At 50.2% G+C, this 22335-nt stretch overlaps 1 protein-coding gene across 1 annotated transcript; it reads right to left on the bottom strand.

Annotated features, from left to right (window-relative positions):
• Nucleotides 1–1065: 1065 nt before the first annotated feature.
• On the bottom strand, nucleotides 1066–17089 carry DISP2 (dispatched RND transporter family member 2; the record flags this gene model as incomplete). The annotated part of the gene is made up of 8 exons (XM_082057821.1): nucleotides 1066–4473; nucleotides 5092–5189; nucleotides 6125–6243; nucleotides 6432–6547; nucleotides 6996–7119; nucleotides 8116–8145; nucleotides 10115–10561; nucleotides 17016–17089. The coding sequence occupies 8 exons, from the start codon at nucleotides 17087–17089 to the stop codon at nucleotides 1066–1068; spliced, it is 4416 nt and encodes a 1471-aa protein (XP_081913947.1).
• Nucleotides 17090–22335: the final 5246 nt, after the last annotated feature.

Below are 22335 nucleotides of genomic sequence, written 5' to 3'. Positions count from 1 at the left end.
CCTTTTGCTGGCTACATTGGAAAATACATTGGGCGCTTAAAAGATGAAGAAAATGAACCGCAGTGTTCCTGCTGAAAATGAAGCATCACTCGGATTTAGGAAAGTTTGTCATAAGCATTTATTTTATATCAACTTGTATAGAGAGTGTTTTCTCTTTTTCAACAGATAAAGGCAAGGATGTGTTTGTGTTCCTGTTTGTTTCTGGTAGAGAAGAAAGAAAAGAAATAAAAAACTAAAAGTCAAGATTTAGCAGATACACAAATTTTAAAAAGTTACATGTTTGTGGGGAATGCCTTGAGTGGAACCAAGCCACGAGGATAACACACAAAGCACCCACGGCACTGAGGGGACCAGGACACTTTAGGGAGAAATCTCACACTGAAAGTCTTTGGCAGTATTAGAACTTCTGATAAAATGAACTGAAATTGTTACTGGCAATAGATTTGGTCTGGATTCTGCAGCCCTCTCCATGATCAGTAAGAGGCTGTATCAACTCAAAGTCTCAATGAGATTTTTAATAGTATCTGAATTATTTTGATGGGATCTGTGAACCTGGACTTCGCATAAAGCAGGTTCTGATTTAGTAGAAAATGAAAGACTCTTTAATTAACAATACACTCTTCACTTGATACCTGGATTTTCAATAGTTGGGGGTTGTTTTTGTTTTTGTTTTACATGAGCTCTCTCTGTTGTTAAATATGTGGGTATCTGGGGAGGTTTGCCTCATTATTTCTCTCCTATGTGACCTTGACAAGAAAAAAAAATCTAATCCCCTTGTAGGAAATGACAAAACAGGTTTACACGATAAGTTTTGCAGTACAGCTGTGACTATGGCACCAGACACTGGAAGGTCAAAGGGCTTGGACTCCATCAAGATTGAACTCATGTCCTCTCCCTAATATCAGATTTGCTGGTTCTGTGAAAACACAGGTATTTGCACAGCTGAAATACTAAGAAATAGTCTCAGCTCTAGGAGAGGTGGGAGGAAAAAAACGCTATTTACAGTTCCAAGGAGATTCCGACTTCCCCTTTCCCCAGCAGTACAGTTTTGTTTTCTGCAAGGTTTCAACTGTTGTAACCAGAACTTTGTGCGCTAGATCGTTTGATCCAAACATCAGGCATGTCTGGCTGGCTGTTTGGTAACACAACCGGACCTTCGTTCCCTAATCCGAATCGATTTTTCCATGAAGAGCTGTTCTGCTGCGATGCTGCTGGAGAGATATCAAAGACAGTCTCCCTCAGGTCCAGCCGCAGAGTATCTCTCTTCCCGTTCAAGTAACCTCTCTCTGTTTGACTGTACGAATCAGACAGCTCTAAGACATCGGGACAAGAACTGGCTGATTCAGCAAGCTTCAGGCCTTGCTCAAAATCACTAATTGACGTCTCACCGGAGATGTTGAGCATGTCAAAAGAGCTGCCGAGAGAACAAAGGCATCTGTGAATTTTGTAGATGTCAGCAGCAGGGAGGTGGCTGTTGTCTGAGGTATAATCTGACTGCTGCTGGGCAGTGTCACTAGAGCACTGGGATTTATTGAGCTGCTCTTCTTCTTTCGCGCCAGCCGGCTGGATATGGTCCAGCCCAGACCCATCCCAAGCTTTCAGACCGTACTTCCGACATCGACAATCTCGGCAGAGTCTCTCCCTGTGTATTTCTGTTACTGAGCTGCTGTGCTTGTACGGAGAGGAGGTTTGCAAGGCAGGACACTGGCACAGGCCAACCTGCTGCTCTCCAAGGGCCTCCTGCAAGTTCTGTCTCTCTCTTTCCATTCCTATTCTGGGGCATCTGTTGTCTTCAACTTGTGTGTCTTCAGAGAGCACGGAGGGCCGGTTGGACAGCTTGCTTGTGGAAGTGCTGTTGTCAAAGCTGTCGCTGAGTTTTCTGGACAAGGGCTGGAGCTCATATTGCTCGTTTGCAGTGTTGGACTCCTGGACCTTCCGCGACCGGTTTTGCTTCTCGCTCCCCCTGCAGGCAAAGCTTCCGTTCAGGCCAGGGTCATCATAATAGTCTTTCATGGTGTGGGCACAAGGCCAGAGGATCTGCCCACAGTTCTTCTCTGGGCCGAAGAAGCAGCACAGTGACTGAAAGAAGAGGCTGGCAAACCCACAGCTGATACACTTGATCATCATGATGAATATCCCCAACTTCCTATACGCCAGGACCGTCGCAGGCAACATAATGACCCCTGCAGAGAAGAGAGCAGAAGCTGCCATGGCCGTGGCACAGCTCATCTGCTTCAGGGAAAAGGCCACTCGGCTCAGGCGGTCCGAGTGGGGGCACAGGTGGTAGGAGATGCAGTAGTTGACGGTAAAGTCAACAGAGAGACCTACTGCAGCCGAAATGAAGAGAGACTCCACCGCGTTGAGCTGCCACTCCAAGAGGACCAAAAGGCCGATGGTTACCAGGACAGTGCCTGCAATGGCAGTAACTGAGAAAACGCTAAGGAGAACATTCCAGGTGGTGAGCAGCAGCACCACGAAGGAAATGGCTACAGAAAGCCCCATGACCACCATGGTTTCTGTGCTGAGACTGTGCTGGAGGTTGTACAGCTCTAGTTTGCTGGTAAACCAGCCGTTCTGAAGCCCCACGGGGGCAGTTTTCATCTCCTCTGTTATCCAGAGGTTGATTTCCTCGTAGAATTGTTTGGCTTTGCTGTAGTTGAAGCTATAGTGATAAATAGTTTGAAACTGTAGCACTAAGGCAGCGAGATTTCCCTCCCTGTCAAACCTGAGGCCCAGATCGTACGTTTCTGCCCCTTCCCTGCCCTGCTCCAGGAGCATCATTTTGATGCAGTGTAGGAAGACTTCACTTCCATAAGGGAAAGAGAACTGGTTGCAGCAAAGGTTGAAGCTGTGGTCTCGCTGGGAGCACTGGCGACTGTCCATCCACCTGAGGAACTCCTCCATGAAGCACACAGTAGATTTCTGCTCTGCATCAGGGTAATAGAAAGTTTTGTTCTTCACTTTTTGGCAGAATTCAAGGAGCCACCTCTGAGCGTCAGGGTTTTGGATCGTGAAAGTGACGTCTGTCACTAGGGTGCCATTACTTTTTGGATTGAAATGGTCCCCATTATCCACGGGCAGAATGCCCCAGACTATCGTGACAGGCATGCGCTGCCCTTCGCCGTGCTCCAGCCTCTCAAACATGAACTGGTGGCAGTACTCCGAGTCGTACCTCTCAAACGGGTGGCTCAGTCTGAACACCTGCACGGACGATGTCTCCAGGGTCGGGAGTTTGAGTTTGGGGTTGGAACAGGAGATGTAGGCGCCTCCTATCGCTAAAGCAGCAAACCAGCAGATCCAGATGTACCGAAACTTGATGACCCCACAAGGCAGAAGCTTTTCAAAGAGCAGCTTGGAGGTTTCAGACAGTGTGTTCTGGAGACCCCTGAGGATGTACTGGAGGGAGGGAGCGACTCTTTTCTGGCCGGTGTTGTTCCAGTAGTCTGCTGGCTTGTAAATGCAGGTCGTTGCCACGTAGCGCTCGTACAGCACAGCCGAAGAGGGAAGCCAAGTCAGCATGAACAGCAGGCTCACCAGCACGGAGGTGCCCATGTAAACAGCGAAGCAGCGGATGGCTATTATATTGCTGATGTAGCTGGCGTAGAAGGCAGCACCCGTGGTGAAGCAAGATGCCAGCATGAGATACGCAAAATGGTGCATGGTTTGACTCACCCACTGGGAGAGCCCAGCGGAAGGGTTCTGGTTCTTGCTGAGGTTCCAGAGGTCGAAGAAGACAAAGGTGTGGTTGGCACAAATGCTGCTGAGAATGATGACCGCCGTCAGGTTTACAAAAGGGAAGTAGGTGAATCTGAAGGCCACCTTGTACAAGAAGTAGGAGATCATTAAAGAACCGACAACAGCGAGCAGGACCATTAAGGTAATAAAGACTGAGCGTAAATAAAAAGAAATGCTTAGAAAAATAGCTAATATTGCCAGGACTGGATACTTGGTATCCAGTAAAAGATAGTGCTGGAATAGTTTCTGTTTAAGGCCCAGGTCCATTCCAGTGATAGATGTGTAGTTATCAAACAGATCCCAGGATTCGAGATTGTCTAGGTAGATCCCCATCATAGATGCACCTTTCCTCGTAGGCAAAAACAGCAGGCTGTATTTGAGAGATGGCACTTGGTACTCCATTGTCTGGGGACTCAGGAAGTCCCTGTCGACCAAGAAGTGGAGAAGCTGGTAAATGGCATTGAAGCGGGTACATTTTTCTGGGACTTTGGCACACTGAGCATGTTTCTGTCTCACAGTCTCAGGCCCTATGCACGACGGAGTGAGGATTCCTTTGTGGTAGTCGGGGGCACAGGCACGCAGGAGGGCCAGGGTGTGGGAGATGTCTCCTTGGGTTATGTCCAAACATGAAGACCTGTTGTACAAGACAGCAATGTAGTTCCCCAGGGACCAGCTTGGGCAGCATTCGTTGGCTTCAGTACGTTGGCAGAGGTCCCTAAAATGAATGTGTGAGCGTATCTGAAAAACAGATGAGGGAACATCATGTCAGACCCTGTCTGCTCACCTCATCTTGCAGCCCCATGCTGCTCCTTGCTCTTTGCAGGAATCCTCCCCTCCAGGCGTACAAGCCATGGCTCAAGGACAAATTGCAAATACTAAAGCCATTGGAACACGCTAGCCTTTTGCAGAAATCAAACCCTGTCCATTATTTCTACTTTATAACCTCTGATTTGAAAATTTGGATCCCATGGCAAACACAGCTAATCCAATTAAACTTCCCACTTGCAAAATTTGCTGTCACAGTCTCCAAGATGATAGCTCCATTTTGGTAATTAGATTCTGCTGTCCAAAATTCACAGCAGCTTCTGATGGGCACCTTTGGCTTCCGCACCAAGCTCTGGTTCAGTGTCTGTTTATTCTTGTTGAAAGGCAGCTGCTATTCTGCAGCTGGACTTCAGTGACAGACGGAATTGTCTGTGTATCGCTAACTGGGTAAAATGCTTTGGAGTCCTCTAGGCTGAAACTTGTTCTATAGCTTACATTATTTTTGTCTGGCTTCCTTTCAGCTAGAGATTAAAGATTATGGCAGTCAGAAAAGAGACAGCATGTGTATATGTTCTTCCCGACATTACTAACCTTGTCTTGTTCAATTTGACACATGGACTGAATAGCTTGCAAGTTCCATAAGCTCCCAGCAGTTGTGGACATAAATACCAGCTGGGAATAGCTCTTTTCTGAAATAAAAAAAGAAGAAGAAGAAGAAGAAAAGTATTAGGCAGTGAAGATGAATCAGCCAGGCTGTTTGGAGTAGACTCTCTGTGCAAAGAAAAAAAAAAAATATATGTATATATATATGTGTGTGTGTGTATTGTTGTCTATATGCCTATGTCCTGTGCTATGGAGGGCTCCCTGAAGGGAAGCAGGTCAAAAGGACAGTAGCCTGTAGCAGGTGGTAGCATCTCGTGTGCTGTGACTTGTGCTCCTCACCCACCTGTCAGCAGCGGGGGAGCAGCGTTGGGCGTTTTCAGCCCGCGCTCCCTGTGCTGTCAGTGTGTTCTCAGTGAGTGTCAGCAGCTGGTTCTGCACCCTGTTACAGACCCAGTTCAGTCAGGAACTCCCAAGAACCTGCGGGTTTGGTGTTTGGTTTCAGAGGAGGAGTAGATGCAGAGAGCGAGTAAATGCATCTACATGCTCTTCCTCTTTCCACTTACTAGTGAGTGTCCTTTTGGGGATGAACTGTGGGTGTCTTAGAGTTTTCCTCTTTTTTTTCTCTCCAGTGTTTACTGCAACTTATGTTTTTCAAGAAGAAAAGAAGGAACAGAGAGGGAGCGGGTCATGCGCCATTTTTTCAGAGGACTCACTTGTGAAATGGGTGAGTGGTGAAAACATCAGTCCTTTTACTGGTGCTTTGAAGGTGTATTTCTAAAGGGGAATAAGAAGTAAGGCAAAATGGAGAACCAACTCTTCTCCAGGATTTCAGAACAAGGTTTTTCTAACCAGTCAGTTATGAAGTGCATTAAGGAGTGGCTTAACTTGGGTGGTATTGTAGACACTGCTTTCTCAGAGCACTTTCAGAACATTTCCCTGTGTCCTACACCCCTTTGGCAATTCTGGATGCTGTTGAGTTCTGGGTGTGTAATACTTACCACCCCACCAAGATTTCACGCACCTGGGGGGCCACAGAAGAAACCATCCGCTCCGTAGATTTGTTCCACCATCCTCCGTGTCCTCGCCTCTGGCTCTCCCTGAGCAGCCTTCTGTTCTCTGCCAACACCAATGTCATCATAGCTGGCGAGAGATCAGGTTATTTGTGTAACTAGTCTGGCTGTGAGTTACTTTCACTGACAAGGCTCTTGGTCACTTTTAAGCACAGCATAAATGTTGCAATTGACATAGGTTATCTTGGAGCATTGAACCCGTAACTTTACAGCCAACATCTTCCTCAACCTCCCCCCCCCCCAACCAAACTCAAATACCTTTTCTTTTCAGCATAGGGAGAAAGGGAAAAGGTCTTCTGGTAGCCCGTATGGCTCTCTACATTCCTCCACACAACCAGCTTCCTGCCAATGTCGGTATCTCGGGGCTCAAAACCCTGCAGCCAAGCAAAAGGGTTTTGTCATCAGCTTGCATTTTAGTTTGGCTTAGCTTTCCTTAGTCCTCCTCCTAGACACAGAGATTATATGAGATTATTTCTGCGTCTTGGAGAGATACACAAATGGAGTTTTCCCTGGAAATACTGCATCCCAGACCTAACAGAAGAAAATAGGTCTCCTGTCCTTTCTGGGCAAGGACGGCTACAGTTCTTTCTCCCTGATCTCATAAGACTCTTCTCCTCCTCTTCAAGTAAAATAGTCACTTACAGAAATTGGAGTAATTTTCCTCTCTAAAGTCCCCCTTGATTCACTGTCCTGCCTCACTGTCTTTGTCTGCAGAGAAGGAAGGCAGCATAGACTCATTTTACATGGCAGAAAGAACATGTCACTGGTTGGCCCACAGATTTTCCTTCTGTTCGTGTTGATGTATCGTCTGCAGGGACTTACCATTAAGGGTTCTGAAAAGTCAGGCAAATTCCCAACGAGCAGGCCAGCTAAGGTGCAAACCAGAGCCACCACTGAACACAGCACCAGGACGGCGATGGGCCACTCCGCGATCATCTGAGAGTAACTGGAACCAAAGGCAGAAAAAAAATGCAGCTGCAAAGGCGCTTCTGCTGTTAGAACGAAACCTGCTGTTGAACCAACGGAGTGTTAGTAAAAGGAAGTAAAAGAATTAGGGCTTTCTGGTTTGAGCATTTATTTATTGAAAAGCTTAGAGGCTCTAGTACAGCTATTAATGAACATATTATACCTCCAACTGGATGTTTGCAGGCAATTCTAATTAACTCGGGTAATTACATTTTGCCTCCCTACATTTTCCTGCTTTTTCAATCAGAAATAATAAAAAACAGACTCTTGCGTCCTAGGGCAAAATGAAGCTTTAAATATTTAACTTAAAAGATTGCATTTAAAAAGAGCTTCTTCCTTTTCTTGTTTTGCCCATTGTGCAGTGTGAGCTGCTCGCTAACAGTCTGGCCTGCAGACTTTCAGCTGCTGGACCCAGAGCCGTCTTTGGCCCTTGGGCCCCTAAAGACGACCAACTCAAGCAAGTCAAGGCATCAGCAGCAGTACCTGATGACCTAAATGTTCCAGAAAAAACAGTTTAAAAAATCAGCTTTAAAACAGCAACTGAAAGCAATCAAAATATTTTAGCTTTGATAATTGTATTAAAAATCTTCTGTCTTTTGAAAAAGTGAACTTATGGGATGGATGGGCTATCCTCTTGATCGCTCCTCTGGTGGGCCAAGCTGGGCTAATCCTGTCTATAGACAAATATACATATATGGACACATACATAAAGGATTATCATATCTATCAAAAGCTATTGTATGGACCAGAGCGCCTGCCCCAGGACCAGCTGTCAAGACAGCGCTGCTACTGGTGAATGCAGGTGAAATTGATGCGGGCAGGGAACTGCGGTTCGTCCCAGGGGACGGGAGCCCCGAGCGGGCAGCGCGGACCCTGCCGGGCTCTGAGCAGCAGTAGTGCTGCGCATCTCCCAACAGCCGGCAGGAGAGCACTGGGACGGGGGAGAAGGACAGGAAACTTTTGATATGAAACATACCTCTTTGGCATCCTGAAAGCTTTGTCATGTCTGCAGAAAGAAAAAAACAAAAGAAAAGCATTAATTTCTTATTTTCCTACGCAGCACAGTGCTGGGCTGCTAATGAGGGAGGTGACCCTTCCAGGGGCTGTAAAGCACCAAGCTAAGCCATTGCTGCAAGAGAACTGGTGTCACATGAATTAGTGTAATGAATAGCAGAGTCTTTTCCTCTCTGTTGGCATTTTAACCAAGCAGGATGGGAAGATGTAGTCACTCCTCATTTTTGGCCCTCTTAAGAAAACCATGTAGAAAGCAATGGTCATCAGCAGTGTAATCCCCCAGAAACTGCACCGCATCTCTGTCCATGAAAATCTTTAAGTGCTTTCCTGCTGGATTTTTAAATTGTTTCTTGCCAAGAGCATACCTCTTTATTAAATTTCGTCAGGTGGGCTAGCAATGCCTATAGACAATTCTTGTTTCCTGTTCAGCTCAGCAAGGATTTCCCAAAAACGTAGCACATAGCTGCCATTTGTCTCACAGGTCCTTCCAAAGACAGCACCTGTCCAGTCCAGAGGGGCACAAGGCCAGTAGCGCTGCTCAAAACATTTTACCGGGGTTTCCTCCACAGAGGAGCATTTGTCCTCCCTACTTGTAGGGCTCTGAGTAACACAACAAGCAGCGTTCCGCAGCGGGTCCAAGGCTGCGTTTGTTAAGGAATCCCCGAGGGTGAGCTTTCCACCGGCACCTTAAGAGCACAGTGGCACCTCAGTGGGTCACTGTATGTGAAGGACCCTTCATTCTGCTCCCCATTTCCACTGAAATGTCCCCTTGAAATCTTCCTCATCACGCTAATGCGCTGTAGATTTGGGAGAGAGAGGAGCAAAGAAAAATCCTCACCCGATTATGGATGAGAAGTCTCTTTCTGGCAGCATTCTGCCCATTCTGTGCTAATTCTCTCACGATAGGTTCTCAAGCAGATTTGCTTGGATTAAAACCCCCATTCTAGCATTATAATGTTATCGGTTTTCTGTCTGCTAGTGCTGCACATCCTGCCAGGGATTTGCAATCCAGCTGCGTTTCTGACTTAAATAACCTGTTATGGAGAATGTGGTTGACAATTTTGTTGATAGTGTACGAGCTAAAATGGATCCAGGCTCCGCTCCTCTGACTGCAATTGCTCTACACTGCAAACACAAGCAAATTAAATCCTCTGTTAATGGCTAGTAAATGAGGCCATAAAGGGCTTTTGTGCCTAACCCTGCACTGGTGTACAAATGCAAGAGTTCTGTGCCACCTTTTATCAGACTTTGGTGGCTGCTGCTGTGGTGGCAAAGGGATCGTGGTCTTTAGAGCCAACAGGGACTCCAAAAGGCACAGGAAGCAAGGCCGGGTGACGCTGGCTGGAGGGGACAGAGGCTGTAGCTCCGGCTGTTGAAGTCCTGTGCGCATCCTTGCAGTGCTGCCCATGCAACAGCCGCCACCCGAGTCACTGGGACACTCTGCACACAAATGGGGTTTGCCCGATTCTGTCATGGACAATACAGAATTTACACCCTTGTTGCTGCCCAACCTGGAAAAACAAATAGTCTTCCCCACTTTTGTATTTCTTGCTGCTCGGCTGTAGCCAGTACTTACCTTCTGCTGCCTCTCCCAGCACAGACAGCAGCTTCAGTGGGGGCAGAAAAATAAATGAACTCTGGTCCTATCACTGAGAAGCTCTGCCATGATAAAGAGCTAGCCAGCTGGGTGTCTTGCAGCGCCAAAGAAGGAAATGCAAAGATCACAGAAGATGGGCATAATCCTGTGAGTCAGGCAAGTCCTGCCCCAGCCTGGTGTGGGGGCAGCAGCTGTCTGGACACCCCCAGAGCTGGGAGGGCAGGCCGGACCCTGCGGGCATCTGGGGACAAACCCATGTTCCGTGCATCCCCACTCAGACCCTTCTCATCCCTCCCGCCTCCCACCACAAAGTTCAGGAGCTGCGTTTTGAAAGCCTCTGAGCCACCTTCCACGTGCCTCTTACCTGACTGTCACAACGTGATGCTGCACCGGCCGTCGCTGCCCGGGGGACCACTGTTTCCAGGGGGTTTCCGAGGCCTCGTGGTGGGCAGCGGGCACGGGCTCACCGCTGGAAAGGTGGGAACACAGCACGGGCCCCTCGCCGTGCCCAGGGAGTGGGGGCAGGCCATAACTGCCTTGGGGCTCCTCCTGGGTACAGGGGTAATACAGGTGGTGCTGCTGCGAGTCCTGGGAGCTGGATGGCACCTGCCCGTTGGACTGGGTGGAGACCGGCCCGAGCGTGTGGCTGGAGGAGGGCAGGGGGTCTCCCCCCGGCCTGGGGGACGCAGGAATGGGGCAGTGATGGACCGGGCAGATCCTTTCCCAGGAAGCACCACTGTAGCTGGGCTCGGTGTTCGCGATCTCCGGCATGGCAAGGCAGGTCTGGCAAGGTCCTGCATTTTGTTTGTCTCTGTGAGGGGAAATAAAGGTATGGTCAAGCAGCTGAACAGTGGAAAGGGAATCGCATCCTGCAAACTGGAGACTGCCACAGGCCTCCCACATAGTGCAGGATGTAAAACCTCACCCGCTATTTGCTGTGCCAAGAGCCAGTCTCAGGGCTGAGCTGGATTATGCTTGTTATAAAGACATCCGTGACTCAGAGATTATAGCTGATGGAGAAGCCATCATATCTTTGTGCATGTTGCACCAAAATTTTGAAAAATCGGGTAACATCACCTCAATTCTCCAAGATATTTCACTGCAGAGGAGGCAGAACACACTGGCTGGTAACAGCAGGGTCCTAACTCAGGACCGCAGAGTGACTACAGAGATCTGGGGCAACGGAAGCCGGAGGAGACTGCATGTGAAGAAGATTCTCAGTTGTCTGTGCTCCTGGAAAGATGAATTTGATTGCTGTGCAGAAGCAATGGTGCTGCTCCACACTGGGAGAGCAGGAGAGTGAATCATCCCCAGCACTAAAACACTGAACAGCGAACCTGACGGCTGCGACAGTGTGAAAGGGCTCCAGGCTCCAGGCTGGCACATGCCCTAGCACTCCCGCATCCCGCAGACTCGCAGCTGGGCTCTTCAGGAACACATCAGACATACATCTGCCAAGGGTGACAGCAACAGATATTGATTGGTCTTGATATGTAGGACGGGGGTGGACTAGAACTCCCAAGATCTCTTGAAGCTCGACTTCCCTCTGACTGCTCAGTTTACTAACACAAAACATTTGCAGCCTCCAGTTCCCAGGTAATGAGGTCTCTGCAGGTTTTGCTTTCTTCTCTCCAAGGAATTTAAAAAAATATTGAATTCCTACAGTTGCTGATTTATAGTGCCTGAGAGATTTTGCTTGCTTGGAGAGTTTGAATAATACATTGAGGGACTGGCTAGCCTGTGTGACACCAGAAACCCCTTCACACACGATAGACTGAGGTCACACTGACCCCCAAAATGCCTTAGGAATTGCTGTCTCCAGAGATGCGGCTGGCCAGGGTGTCTACAGCCGACTGCTGGGTCTCGCCCTAGTGTCTGGCATCGAGGATTAAGCATGACGAATGATTTGGGCCACCTAGAATTGCAAAGTGTCTCAAGTCATCAAAGAATTATGAGTGCTGGAGCAAGGCTAGAGCGAGGTGAACTTTATCCTGAGGCATCTGATGTGATGAAGGAGAAAATGGGAGGCAAAATGTTTGAGAAGGGAATCTTTTTGAAAGTGTGCAGTCTCTCTCTCATTTCTTTTTCAGACTGCCACAGAAAAAGACAGGATTTTAGCCACTACAGGTCTCTGGAACTGCACCCAAAATTAAATGGCCTGATAATATCAATGACAAAAGGAATTTGAAGAATACTATTAGCTGGTATTGCTTGAGAACTGGTATTTTTTCAGAAAGAGGGACATATTGGTCTTGGCAGCTTGTGCTATGTGCTTTCCAAAATCAATTGAGTTTATCAACGCTCAGAAACTATATTTCTTGATTATACAAAATGGACTTGTTTCATTAAAACCATGACAACAGAGTAATGTTTGTGGTAGCAGTTACAGCAGTGCTGGTGTGGAGGCTCAAGGCACAGACAGCGCACTCAGCTTGACTTGCACAGTTCACCAGTCCAGGGACCAGTAACAAAGAAATCTCCATGGATTAGACACCATCCAATGCTAACTTTAGTTTTTAAGGCAGCAGACAGCTGCAGGATGGTTCCAGACACGGGTGGCATGTTCCTGGGTCCTCATCACAATGACACTGACTTGAGGAGCAACAACCAATGTTCAAATGCAGATTTTCTGAAGCTCAGGCCATGCAGGCATGGGGAACTACATGGAGGATTTTACCTTGTGTTGTCAAATTCCTTTGCTGAGTATTTTTTGATAGTGGCCAAGACAGGAGCTCCTGAACAGATTGTGACAATTATATCCCATTCACCCACAGAATTTGTCAAAAAGAAATCATATAAGCCCTGTTTCATGAACTCCTTGCTGTCCCATCACAGATGGATTAGTGGCACAATTACCCAGACTTTCAAGCGCGTGATTTGTGTTACAGCTCTATATAAAGGTAGTTTACCACAGAAGACCACACATTTGTCCTTGGTGTATATGAATGCAGTGCATGAGACTGTAAACAAGCGGCAGCGAAGCTGTTCGTGGGATGGAACCCACGGTCTTGTCGGGGCCTGTCGCAGCCTCACCAGTCGTCCCGCAGCGGGAGGGACACGGATTCAGCTGCGCTGCTGCAGCACAGGCAGACGGAAGAAAGGTTACGGTCTGTGGTAGTCCAATGACGTCTTTAATTAGTCATTGCCCATCTATACTAATTATAGAAACAACCTGAATGGGAGGTGCTGACCACCAACATCCCCTGCGGCTCTGCGAGCTGGCGGGACGGGGCTGGTTCGGGAGAGCTGGCCCAGGCCGCCCTCAGCCCGCTCTCCCACGCTGGCAGTGACACTTATCTCGCTCTTCCCAGGTGCCCAGTGACTGAAGTGAATGTGCATCCTATTTGGGGCTTGTAAATCAAGCGAAAGCAAAGCTGTTTTGTACTAGTAGTCCTGAGTCAGGGCATTTTCATCAGGGAGCTGGGACTGTGGTGGTGTCATGCTTTGGCAAGGGGTAGACCTTTTCTCACTCCCTTTGTGATGGCTCTGAATTACTATTTTCCCTCTACCTTGATCTTGTTTTTTTCCTAATGTTTCTACACTTTAAATAGGTGATGGTTTCTGACAATGCATAATAACTCAGAGACGCTGCTGCACTGACAACTTTTGCTTTTGGTGTTCTCACACCTCTACACTAGTTGTGCTCTTCTTTTTCAAAGCAAACCCAAAATTATTTTTCAGTTGAACTGCTGGATCCGCATAGGAGATTGGGACCAGAGGCTTTTGGTTACAAAATGAGTGTGACGGCTGCACCACCACGCCTGCCTCAGCTGAGGGTGAATGTGTAACACTGGACAGAACAAAAAGGCTTTCACAAAATACCCTTTGAGGATGGCGAGGGAGATGCAGGAAGCACGCAGGGACAAATTCCTCCTCCAAAAACCCCTCAGCTGCAAAACCTCCCGGTGGGGAAATCAGATGACAAATTCTTGGATATCGCAGATTGCCTTCCGTTTTTATGCACACAGGTTAACAGACTTGATTCTAATATTTCACATGGAAGCCCAGTCTTCTTGTTCACCACCTTTGCTGTGAGAGATTGTCAAGTTCCGTTCCTCCCTCACATGTTGTCTTTTAACTCAATCCCCTGCCTGCTCAGAGACTTCATATTTTAGAATAACTTGAGCCAGTTCAAATCATTCACTGGTGTCTCTTCTCCGTTATCCCTTTTCAGACTAAACAATTACAGTTCTGTCAATCACCCTCTGGGTATGAGTTACCTTTTGCCCATCTCTCTCCAGCTCCGTGACAATGTGACCTTGGTTATCCGACATCTCCAGGGAAACCTGGAGCTCACAAATAACGATCGGTTTGGATAATCACTGCTGGCAGTCCTGCACAATTCAAGTCTTCGCTTGCTACACTCCCAATTAGCCGAGTGCTGGCGGGCTGAACGATTGATATGCTGAGGTCTCCACCAGAGGTGTGTAGGCTGGTCCTTCTTTGCCTGCAGCTGTGTCGCTGTTGCTTTTCCAGGCCCACAGGACCCTCAACTATGCGAGAAAAATGGTTGTGGAGGAGTGTGAGATACCCGTTTGCTGCCAGGCAGGAGCGGTGGGCAGAGCACAGCGCTGGGCTCCGCTTGCCACCACAACTAACACCAGGGGAAGAGAAACTTCTTTTTTAAAACATTCATTCCCAGTCTGGGCCCTGTCAGATATTTGACATCGTTGGGACTGAGGGGCAGAAATGGTTTCTCAGCCACAGAAGAGTCTGCAAAGGCGGCCTGAGAGCCTCGGTTTTCTTCTGCAAACTCAGCTGGATGCAGCCAAAGAGATGCTGGGAAAACAGAGGATGAGCAGTTGGAGTGCAGGGTTCAGACTGGAGCTGACTACTCCTGGTACCCACGGCGATGAGCTGTGTTTCTCAGGCTATTTGCTTCCCCATCTCTTCCTTGGAGATGTCTAGACTGTAATAATCCAATTTATGAAACTGCTCAAGTCACTCTGAGTGCAGCAGTGCTTTTGTGAGACGAGTGCAGGGCACAGGCAGCAGCACTCTGCATGTGGAAGATGCGAAACACCTACCAAGGGAATGGAGCTGATGCCTCAGTCAAACTGCACCTTCTCCTGTTGACAGAAGAATCTCAAGGGGGAATAAAGACAAATGAGAGAAAGGGCACAAGTCTGTATCTTGACTACAACCTGAACCCCTTTTCCCCAGGAACCTTTGCTCAATTAGATATTAAGAGAAGAGAAGCTGATTTTGTTTTCTTTCCCTTTTTTTTCTTACTCTAGCAAGGTTTTCCTTGCATATTAGCTGAACAAGTTTCCCCAAATGAAAAAAATTAGAAATGATTTCTGAATTAAAACCACATGCCATAGGTCAGCTTCCATCTAGATTAATGGCTTTTTATTTGAGAGCTGTAAATGACTATTTAAGAATGGGGTTTTATAATGGAATTTAAATAGAGGTTTTCTCTTTGAACATACCACCAGCAAAACAGCAGTGGGGCTCTTGAGAAAAAAGAGCTTATTTGCTTGTGATTTCTAAGGAGATGAGAGTGCCCTTCTCCAGAAATGAGGGGAGGGCTCACTGTGTTTCCCTGTCCCCTCGTTATCCAGCTCCCCCGTCTGACAGGGAGCGACAGGCACTGAGCAATCCAGCTCCTCCTTAGGCTGGGGCAAGTTCTCGTGCACTGGAAAATTGCTGTGGAGTTCCAATTTGTTTTGCTTTTTTCGGTCTAGCAGCAGGATAGTGCGTATCCTTGAGAAGACCTACAATCTTTTTGTTAATGAGACTCCTGAGTACGTTAAATCATCATGAAAAATTAATGAGGCTGCAAAACTCTGCTTCCCACGTAGTCTGCTGCGAAAAGTTTAGTTTTATAATCCTTTCCATTGCCTCGTGTGCACATCCTCGTCTGCACATCCTTGCCCTTCCGCCAGGCAGGTCCTGCTGCTGCCCTGCAGGTGTGTGTTTGGAGCCAGCCAGACACAAAGGGCTCCGATCCCCTCCCAGAACTCAGTGCCAGAACTGGTCTGGATGCAGTTTGCTCTGTCTACACTGGTAGTGCCAAATATGCTGGTAAAATCATGTTTGCTAAGCTTTGTTTTGAAGAAAAAAGAAATGAAATGGAAAGGGAAAAGCAAATAACACCTTGCTATTCCAGTCTGGAAGAGGCCAGAAGGAAGTGGGTGTTTGCAAACATCTGTATTTTTTTGATGCTGGGTGGAACATTGATGATAAAGAGCGTTGGCTGGGAGCAGAGAACAGGGAGTGCAGAGCAAACCCTTTAGCTGCTCTGCGAAGAGCCTTGCGTAAGCGCTATCTTCGTATATACTTTATTGGCACAAATTTTAGATCCTGAGCGAGCAGCACGAGTGAGATCTACACCTGTTTCAGGTGGCTTAACCCATCTCTGGAACCCAACTCTTACGGGCTTCAGGATTAATTTCAAAAGACCCGTTAGAATGAGCAAGGATTGCTCAGGCAAGCCAAACTGTCAGTGGCAGCCCTGACCCCATTGCACGCCCGAGATTTAAACCAGTGCTGGGTTGTGTAACAGCCACTGGGCGAACACCGTGACCCCAAAGCACAGCGGCCTCTGGCTGAGACCTGAGCTGCCCCAGGCAGGGGGGATGGCTCAGCACAAACACCCTGTACCAGACAGGAGTGAAGCTCTTTGGTTTTCAGAAGGAATTTGTGTGCTCTTGACCTCGGGGTGTGCTCTGGTCAAACAGAATCTGAAGAGCTCAGAAGATCTGTTGCCTCCCGTCTAACAAATGGCAATGTGCTTGCAAATTTGGGGATGGCTGCTTGCCCGTGATCATGGGCTTGTTGACATTTCCAGAAAATGACAATGATTGTGGCTGCCAGCCTGGCTTAAGACACCAGGTAGGGGAGCATATGGCGCAGGAGGGAGAAGATGACGGCTGCAGGGTTTTATAGAAAAATATATTTGGAATGAAAACCATGCGTGCCCGTAGCCTAGTGGAACAAGAACCCTGAAACATGCTGAGCTCCCCCAACAATGGCTCACCCGGTGCTGCGGGGGGGAGAACCCACGGTGTTGCAGGATAAAAACCTGCCGGGGATGCCGGGCCAGGCAGTGGACCCCGACACGGGAAAACCCCGGTGGCACTGGCCACCTCCGCACCCACCGAGCCGGGGGTGGCGGCAGCTCCCACCGCCGCTGCACCGGCTCCGCAGCGCCGGCTCCGCGCCGCCTGCCCCCCGCACCGGGCACAGCCCGAGCCCGCCGCCTGCCCCGCCCTCCAGGTGCGGGACCCCCCGTGCTCCCGTCCCGGTCCCCGCGCTCTGACCTGGGCGCGGCGCTGCGGCGGCGCGTCCCCTCGGGCCGCTGCTCCCGGCGCGGCGGCCCCGGCGCGGCCTCCATGGCCGGTCGCGGGGCGCTGTCCGCAGCCCGCGGTGCTGAACGCTCCCGGCACGGCGGCAGCGCCCCGGCGCGGCTCCGCGCGGCGCTTGCGCGGCCGCGGGGGCGGGCCCGGAGCGGGCGGCCAATCGCCGCGGGGCGGGCGCGGGGGCGCTGCCGCCGGCCCCGGGGAGCGCGGCGGGGGCTGCGGGCGGGGCGGGGAGCACCGGGCCGAGCGGCTCCTCCCTTCGCCCCCGGGGCCGGCCGGGCGCTCCGGGACGGGGCTGAGCGTGCGGGGTGCAGGGCAGGAGCGCCAAACCGCCTCGCCCGGCCCCAAAAATCACCTTCCCGCCCTTTCCCCGAGCAGCGCACGGCTCCTGCCGGAGGGCGTCTAGGGGCGACGCAGCGAGGGGGCTGCGGGTTCCGTCAATGCACACAACCGTTTGGGGGGCAGGTCTCTCATCTCAGCAGAGCTGTGTTCCTGCTTTGGCCGGGGAAGCTCCCAGAAGCACTCCCAGACCTGCCTGGCAGGGGCAGGGCAGCGTTTTGAAGTGTGCGGTTTCACCCTCTGGATTTTAGCAGCATTAAATAAGTAAACAATTTGTTGAAATAGATAGTAGTTTTGAATCAACCTAGTTGAAAGCATGGAGAACACAAAGAGCTCAAACACATTCCCCTCTTTGCAGGATCCTCTTGTCTTTTGATACCCTGAAGTTGCCCTGAGTTGTGTGGCAGCCACACGTCCCCTCGTGCCGAGGAGACAGCTTCCCACAGAGCTTGTGGAAGGTGGCTGCTCCTTCCACAGTCTCTCCCATGCCAATGACCATGACATTGCTTGTGCTAGGAAAGGCCTGGGCCTTCCTCATGATATGTGAAGTGGTAGCAACCTTCTCCTCACCACCCTGTGTGTGGCCATGGGGGTGGCTATGACCTTCTCCTTTCTCGTGGCCATGCCTGTGGCCTTCACCATGGCAATGACTTTCTTTCTCATGAGGGTGTCATCCTTTTTGCTTCACCTGCTACAGAACAGCTGAAGCAAAAAGGGAGAGTATTAGACCAGAGGGTATCCTATAACTCCCACTAATCCTCTAACTGCTTAGAATAAGCCCTTCCTGCCTTAATGACTTAAATGCCTGAGACAGTTTAAAGAACAAAAAGCTCTTCGTAGTGCAGGGTGGGTGACTCTCCAACCGCAGCTGACACTGCTCCCAACCCATCAGAGGGAGCTTCTGAGGACGGGCTGGGGGCAGCGCGGGTGTCCAGCGGTGATCCCCGCTGGGCCGGGCCGTACGGACCAGCCCGCTTTTCTGAGCCTCAGCCACAGAAATGTCACTTGCCTGGTAGGACCAGATATGCTGCGAGGAGCAGCCACAGAGTCACTTGTATTATGTGGCCCAGCAGGAAAGACTGAAACCTGGTATCTGCTGAAAAGATGGGCTGGCATTAATGCAATGACAAGGACCTGGGTGCTATTTCTTTTCTTTCTTCCCAATGCTAAATAATACTACTTGCAGCAGTAATGATAATAATAAAGCCACGGGAGCTGAAAGGATGGTGGGAATCAGCTGAAATGCAAACATCCCCCCGGTCTGACGGCTGCATGTTACAGCTTTTAGTTTGGCTCAGCCCAACGTGTGAACGCCTTGTCTGTGAAGTGGGGGTGACGGCGCCTCCTCGCTCCCACGGCTTGGCAGGTTTCCTCTGTGGCCTGCAACGTATTTGACACATGGATGAATTTTTTAAAATGGCCCTTCCCCAAGGAGTGCGGCAGGGCTCGCGCTCCCCGCGCTGCGTGCGGCCGTCACTGGGGCTGCCCTGGCCCTCTCGGGGCTGTGGTTACAGGGCCGGGGCTGGAGCCGTTGGTCCATACGTCACGTTGGCTTTTTTCACCCTTCATCAGTGCAGGAGCTGGCTGTTTGCCATGGCAACCCACATCCGAGACCTGACGGCAGCCGTCCCCAGCATGCTCTCATGTGGAGGAGGGTGAGCAAGAGGGACAGAGAGAGATGACCAAAAAAGAAAGTAGAAGCAAAAATAAAAATAGCAAGAAAGGGAGGTGTATGGTCAGGTATATTTAAAAAAGCTGTCAGACAGTAATGGGTGTGTGTGGAAAGGAGAAAAAAACTGGTGAGCAGAGGAACAGGGAAAGAGGGGAAGGAGAGGGAAGATATATGAAGAGGTGAATGGGGCAAAGATGCGTGGGGGGTGATGTAAGAGGTGCTGAGGGGTGAGGCAGGTTTGTGAAGGTGCTTAGCTGCAAAAAAAACACCTGTTTCGTGTAGCTTATTGCATCTCATTATCCTCCTGCTCACAACCACTTGCATTTCTTTCACAAACAAAAAGCCAAACATTGTCTCTGCAGTGCTCCACTGTCCGGAGAGGTCAGACTCGGCCGTGAACACTCATCTCACCGTGTGTGCAAAGCCCCCCAGTTTGGAGGTTCCTCCCTCTCCCACTCAAGTCAATAACAAGGCCCCCCTTATCTTTAGGAGTGCAAGCCCAGCTTTAGGAGTACAAGCCAGGCATATACTTAGAGAAGTCTAAGGAGGCAGAATAAGGCTTTAACTCGATGGGCTGGCAGACATGACCAAGAGCATTTTCCAATGGATTTGCTTTGCGCTGCAGTCACAGTTCAGCGTGTCTCATTTCACACGGCCTATCTTAGCACGGTCCCTTTCAGCACAATTCGTTTTCCTTCATTGTAAATCAACATCTCCCCAAGCAGAGTTTAGCTGGGTTCGCCATGTCCCGATCCCGTTAGCAGAGCTCAGCAGCGGGGCAGATTGCCGGAGCATGCTGCCCCCCGAATCGCACTCTTTTGCAGTCTCTTGGCTGATCGCTAACATTTGACATCAGCTATTTTGACTCGGATCACTTTGGTTCATCCCCACTGACGCTCTTACAAGACAATCACCCCTGTGCTCTGTCCTTTCTGCCTTTGCCCCTGTTCCTCTTCAGTTTATCGGGAACAGGCAGTGACACATCCGTGCGGATCAGGAGATATCTGCTCCTGATAGCCCACTTTTGCCACTTCTGCAGTGCTAGCATTGCCCTCGGAGATAATTGTATCTCTAGGACTGAGATTGTGGGTCCCTGAGCCTCCGGAATTCCTCTTGCTACACTGCAAATATATTCATTTAATAAAGGGCCTTGAGCTCTTCTTAGCAAGTTGGACCTACAACCTGCTATTGAGTCCTGGGCATTGGCTTTGGCATCTCTTTCTCCCTCTTGCTGCCCCAGGAGATGTTTTGGGGATTGGCTCCTCTGGAAGCCCAGGCCAGGTTTGGTGGATCCCCCAAGCACCTGGGGCAGGAGAATGAGATGGAAATATTACCTACACACTGGTGCTTCTTCCAGCCAGGCCAAATCCTCAGGTTTTGCTCCCTGGATTGAAGTGACTCGCAAGGAGCAGCAGGAGTGTGTACACACCGCATGGCTATTCCCCTGCTGAGGCACTCGCGGCAGCCGGCACAGCTGTGTCGCACAGCGATGCTCCAAAACAAGCCCCCGTCTTTCTGGCCAGACATCGGCTTTCTGCCGCTTCCCCGCTCTGCCGCGTGTGTCTGGCTCTGCGAGCCACCAGTGCCGGCACCGAGACACACACAGCACGTCCCGCAGTCCTTCTGGCAACACATATAACAGACTGCTGCGAACGCGGCTGCATTCCTGCCGCGCCATCCACAGCCAAGGAGGGGGCTGGCGTGGGGCAGCGGCTCCTCTGAGACCTGGTCCTGCTGCTGGGGCTCGCACCCCCCTGCCATGGGTGCTGGGAGAGAGCGGCTGTGGCGGCCAAAGCCCTGGATGCCAGGAGTCCCTTTCTGCAAAACCTGCTTGGCTCTTGGCCCTGCACTGCAGCAGGAGGAGCTGCCTGTGCCCGTCAGCATGCACTGTCAGCCAGAAGCTGTCCCCAGCGCCTGCTGCCATTTAGAATATTGCCACTCTGGCCTCTCTGTGCTTGGCCAGTTTGAGGCTGGCAGAGCAGATCTGAGCACCATTCTAGGGGAGGCATGTGCTGAGCCCAAGATTTCATCCCCTTGTGGAAAAAAAACCAAGAGTGAGCAGGAAGAATGTGCAAATGAGGCTCCCAAACTGGTTTAGGAATATAAACGACGCCCACAAAACAATTCCTTACAGCTGAGCCCACCCTTCATCCAGAGGAACATCTTCTTGCCCAGTTCCTGGCGATGCGCCGGGCGAGTGAGCGGGCCGGAGGCAGAGTGCACTGCTCAGTCTCTGCGTGAGGATGCAGCACTGCCTGGCGCTGAGGGCAGCGCTACCCTGGCCTCGGGAGAACCACGCTCTAAGAACACTGCTTGCAGCGGTGACACCTCCGTGGTGTTTTGGACAGTGCAAAATCACTCATGGTATGAATTTTGTGGACAGCTAAGCCTTGGCAGCCGCCGTGGTCAGGGCAAGGCTGGAGATCACGGTGCAATTGGTTGGGTTTGCAGCAGGCTGCCTGTTTCCAAGCAGTGCGCAACGTCTCGCAGATCTGCAGCTACATTTGAACCCTGGCCTGTCACTGCTCACTGAAGCAGTAAAATAGTAAGGGTATTTTTGCTCTTCAAAGCTAATGACAGTGTGCCAGGCACCTCCCGTGCTGGAAGATTTCCATGGGTACAGCAGCAGCAGTCCTGGCCTCTTCTGCTTCATAAACCTCCTCTTGCCTCCTGAATGCTCAGCCTTGAAATTGCTTCCTTAGCCAGAGAACAGTTCCAATGCGGGGCTGGTGCTGTGTTCGCAAATACAGCCCCGCTCCCCTTCACTGTACGGAGCTTATTTTCCAGGTGAATGTAGCTGCCTACCTTCTGCAACTCCAGGAGGGTTTAATTTAGAGAGAGAAATGTGCTTTAGTCACAATTTGATTGCCAAGACCTGAGTCAGACCCATTTATCCGAACAGCCGCTCACATCTAAGCTGACACTTCTGCCAAGAACATCCGCGGTGGTGCCTGAAGAGCGAGGCCTGGATGCTGTTTGTGTCCCTCATGAACCTGGTCTGCTCTGCCATTTGTGACCACTCTGTCCTGGGTGGCCTTGGAGGACCTGTCCCCTTCCAGAATTTGTGCAAAGTTATTTGTGTTGGTAGGAAGCATCCCCACAATGTACGCGTTAGTAAAAGGTGCAAGATCTCAAAGGCAGTGAGGAATCAGGCTCGCGGGGCCATTTGTGTGGCCAGGTGTTATTTTTGCCCCCTATGGGATGGAGCGGGAAGGAGAGGTCCTGCAGGGCCCTCCTCTGCTGCCCAGGGGGACCGTGAGGTTCCTGCCG

The sequence above is a fragment of the Streptopelia decaocto genome, assembly GCF_964273445.1.
Source record: "Streptopelia decaocto genome assembly, chromosome: 7".
Lineage (NCBI taxonomy): Eukaryota > Metazoa > Chordata > Aves > Columbiformes > Columbidae > Streptopelia > Streptopelia decaocto.
This window is presented reverse-complemented; position numbering and strand designations above follow the sequence as displayed.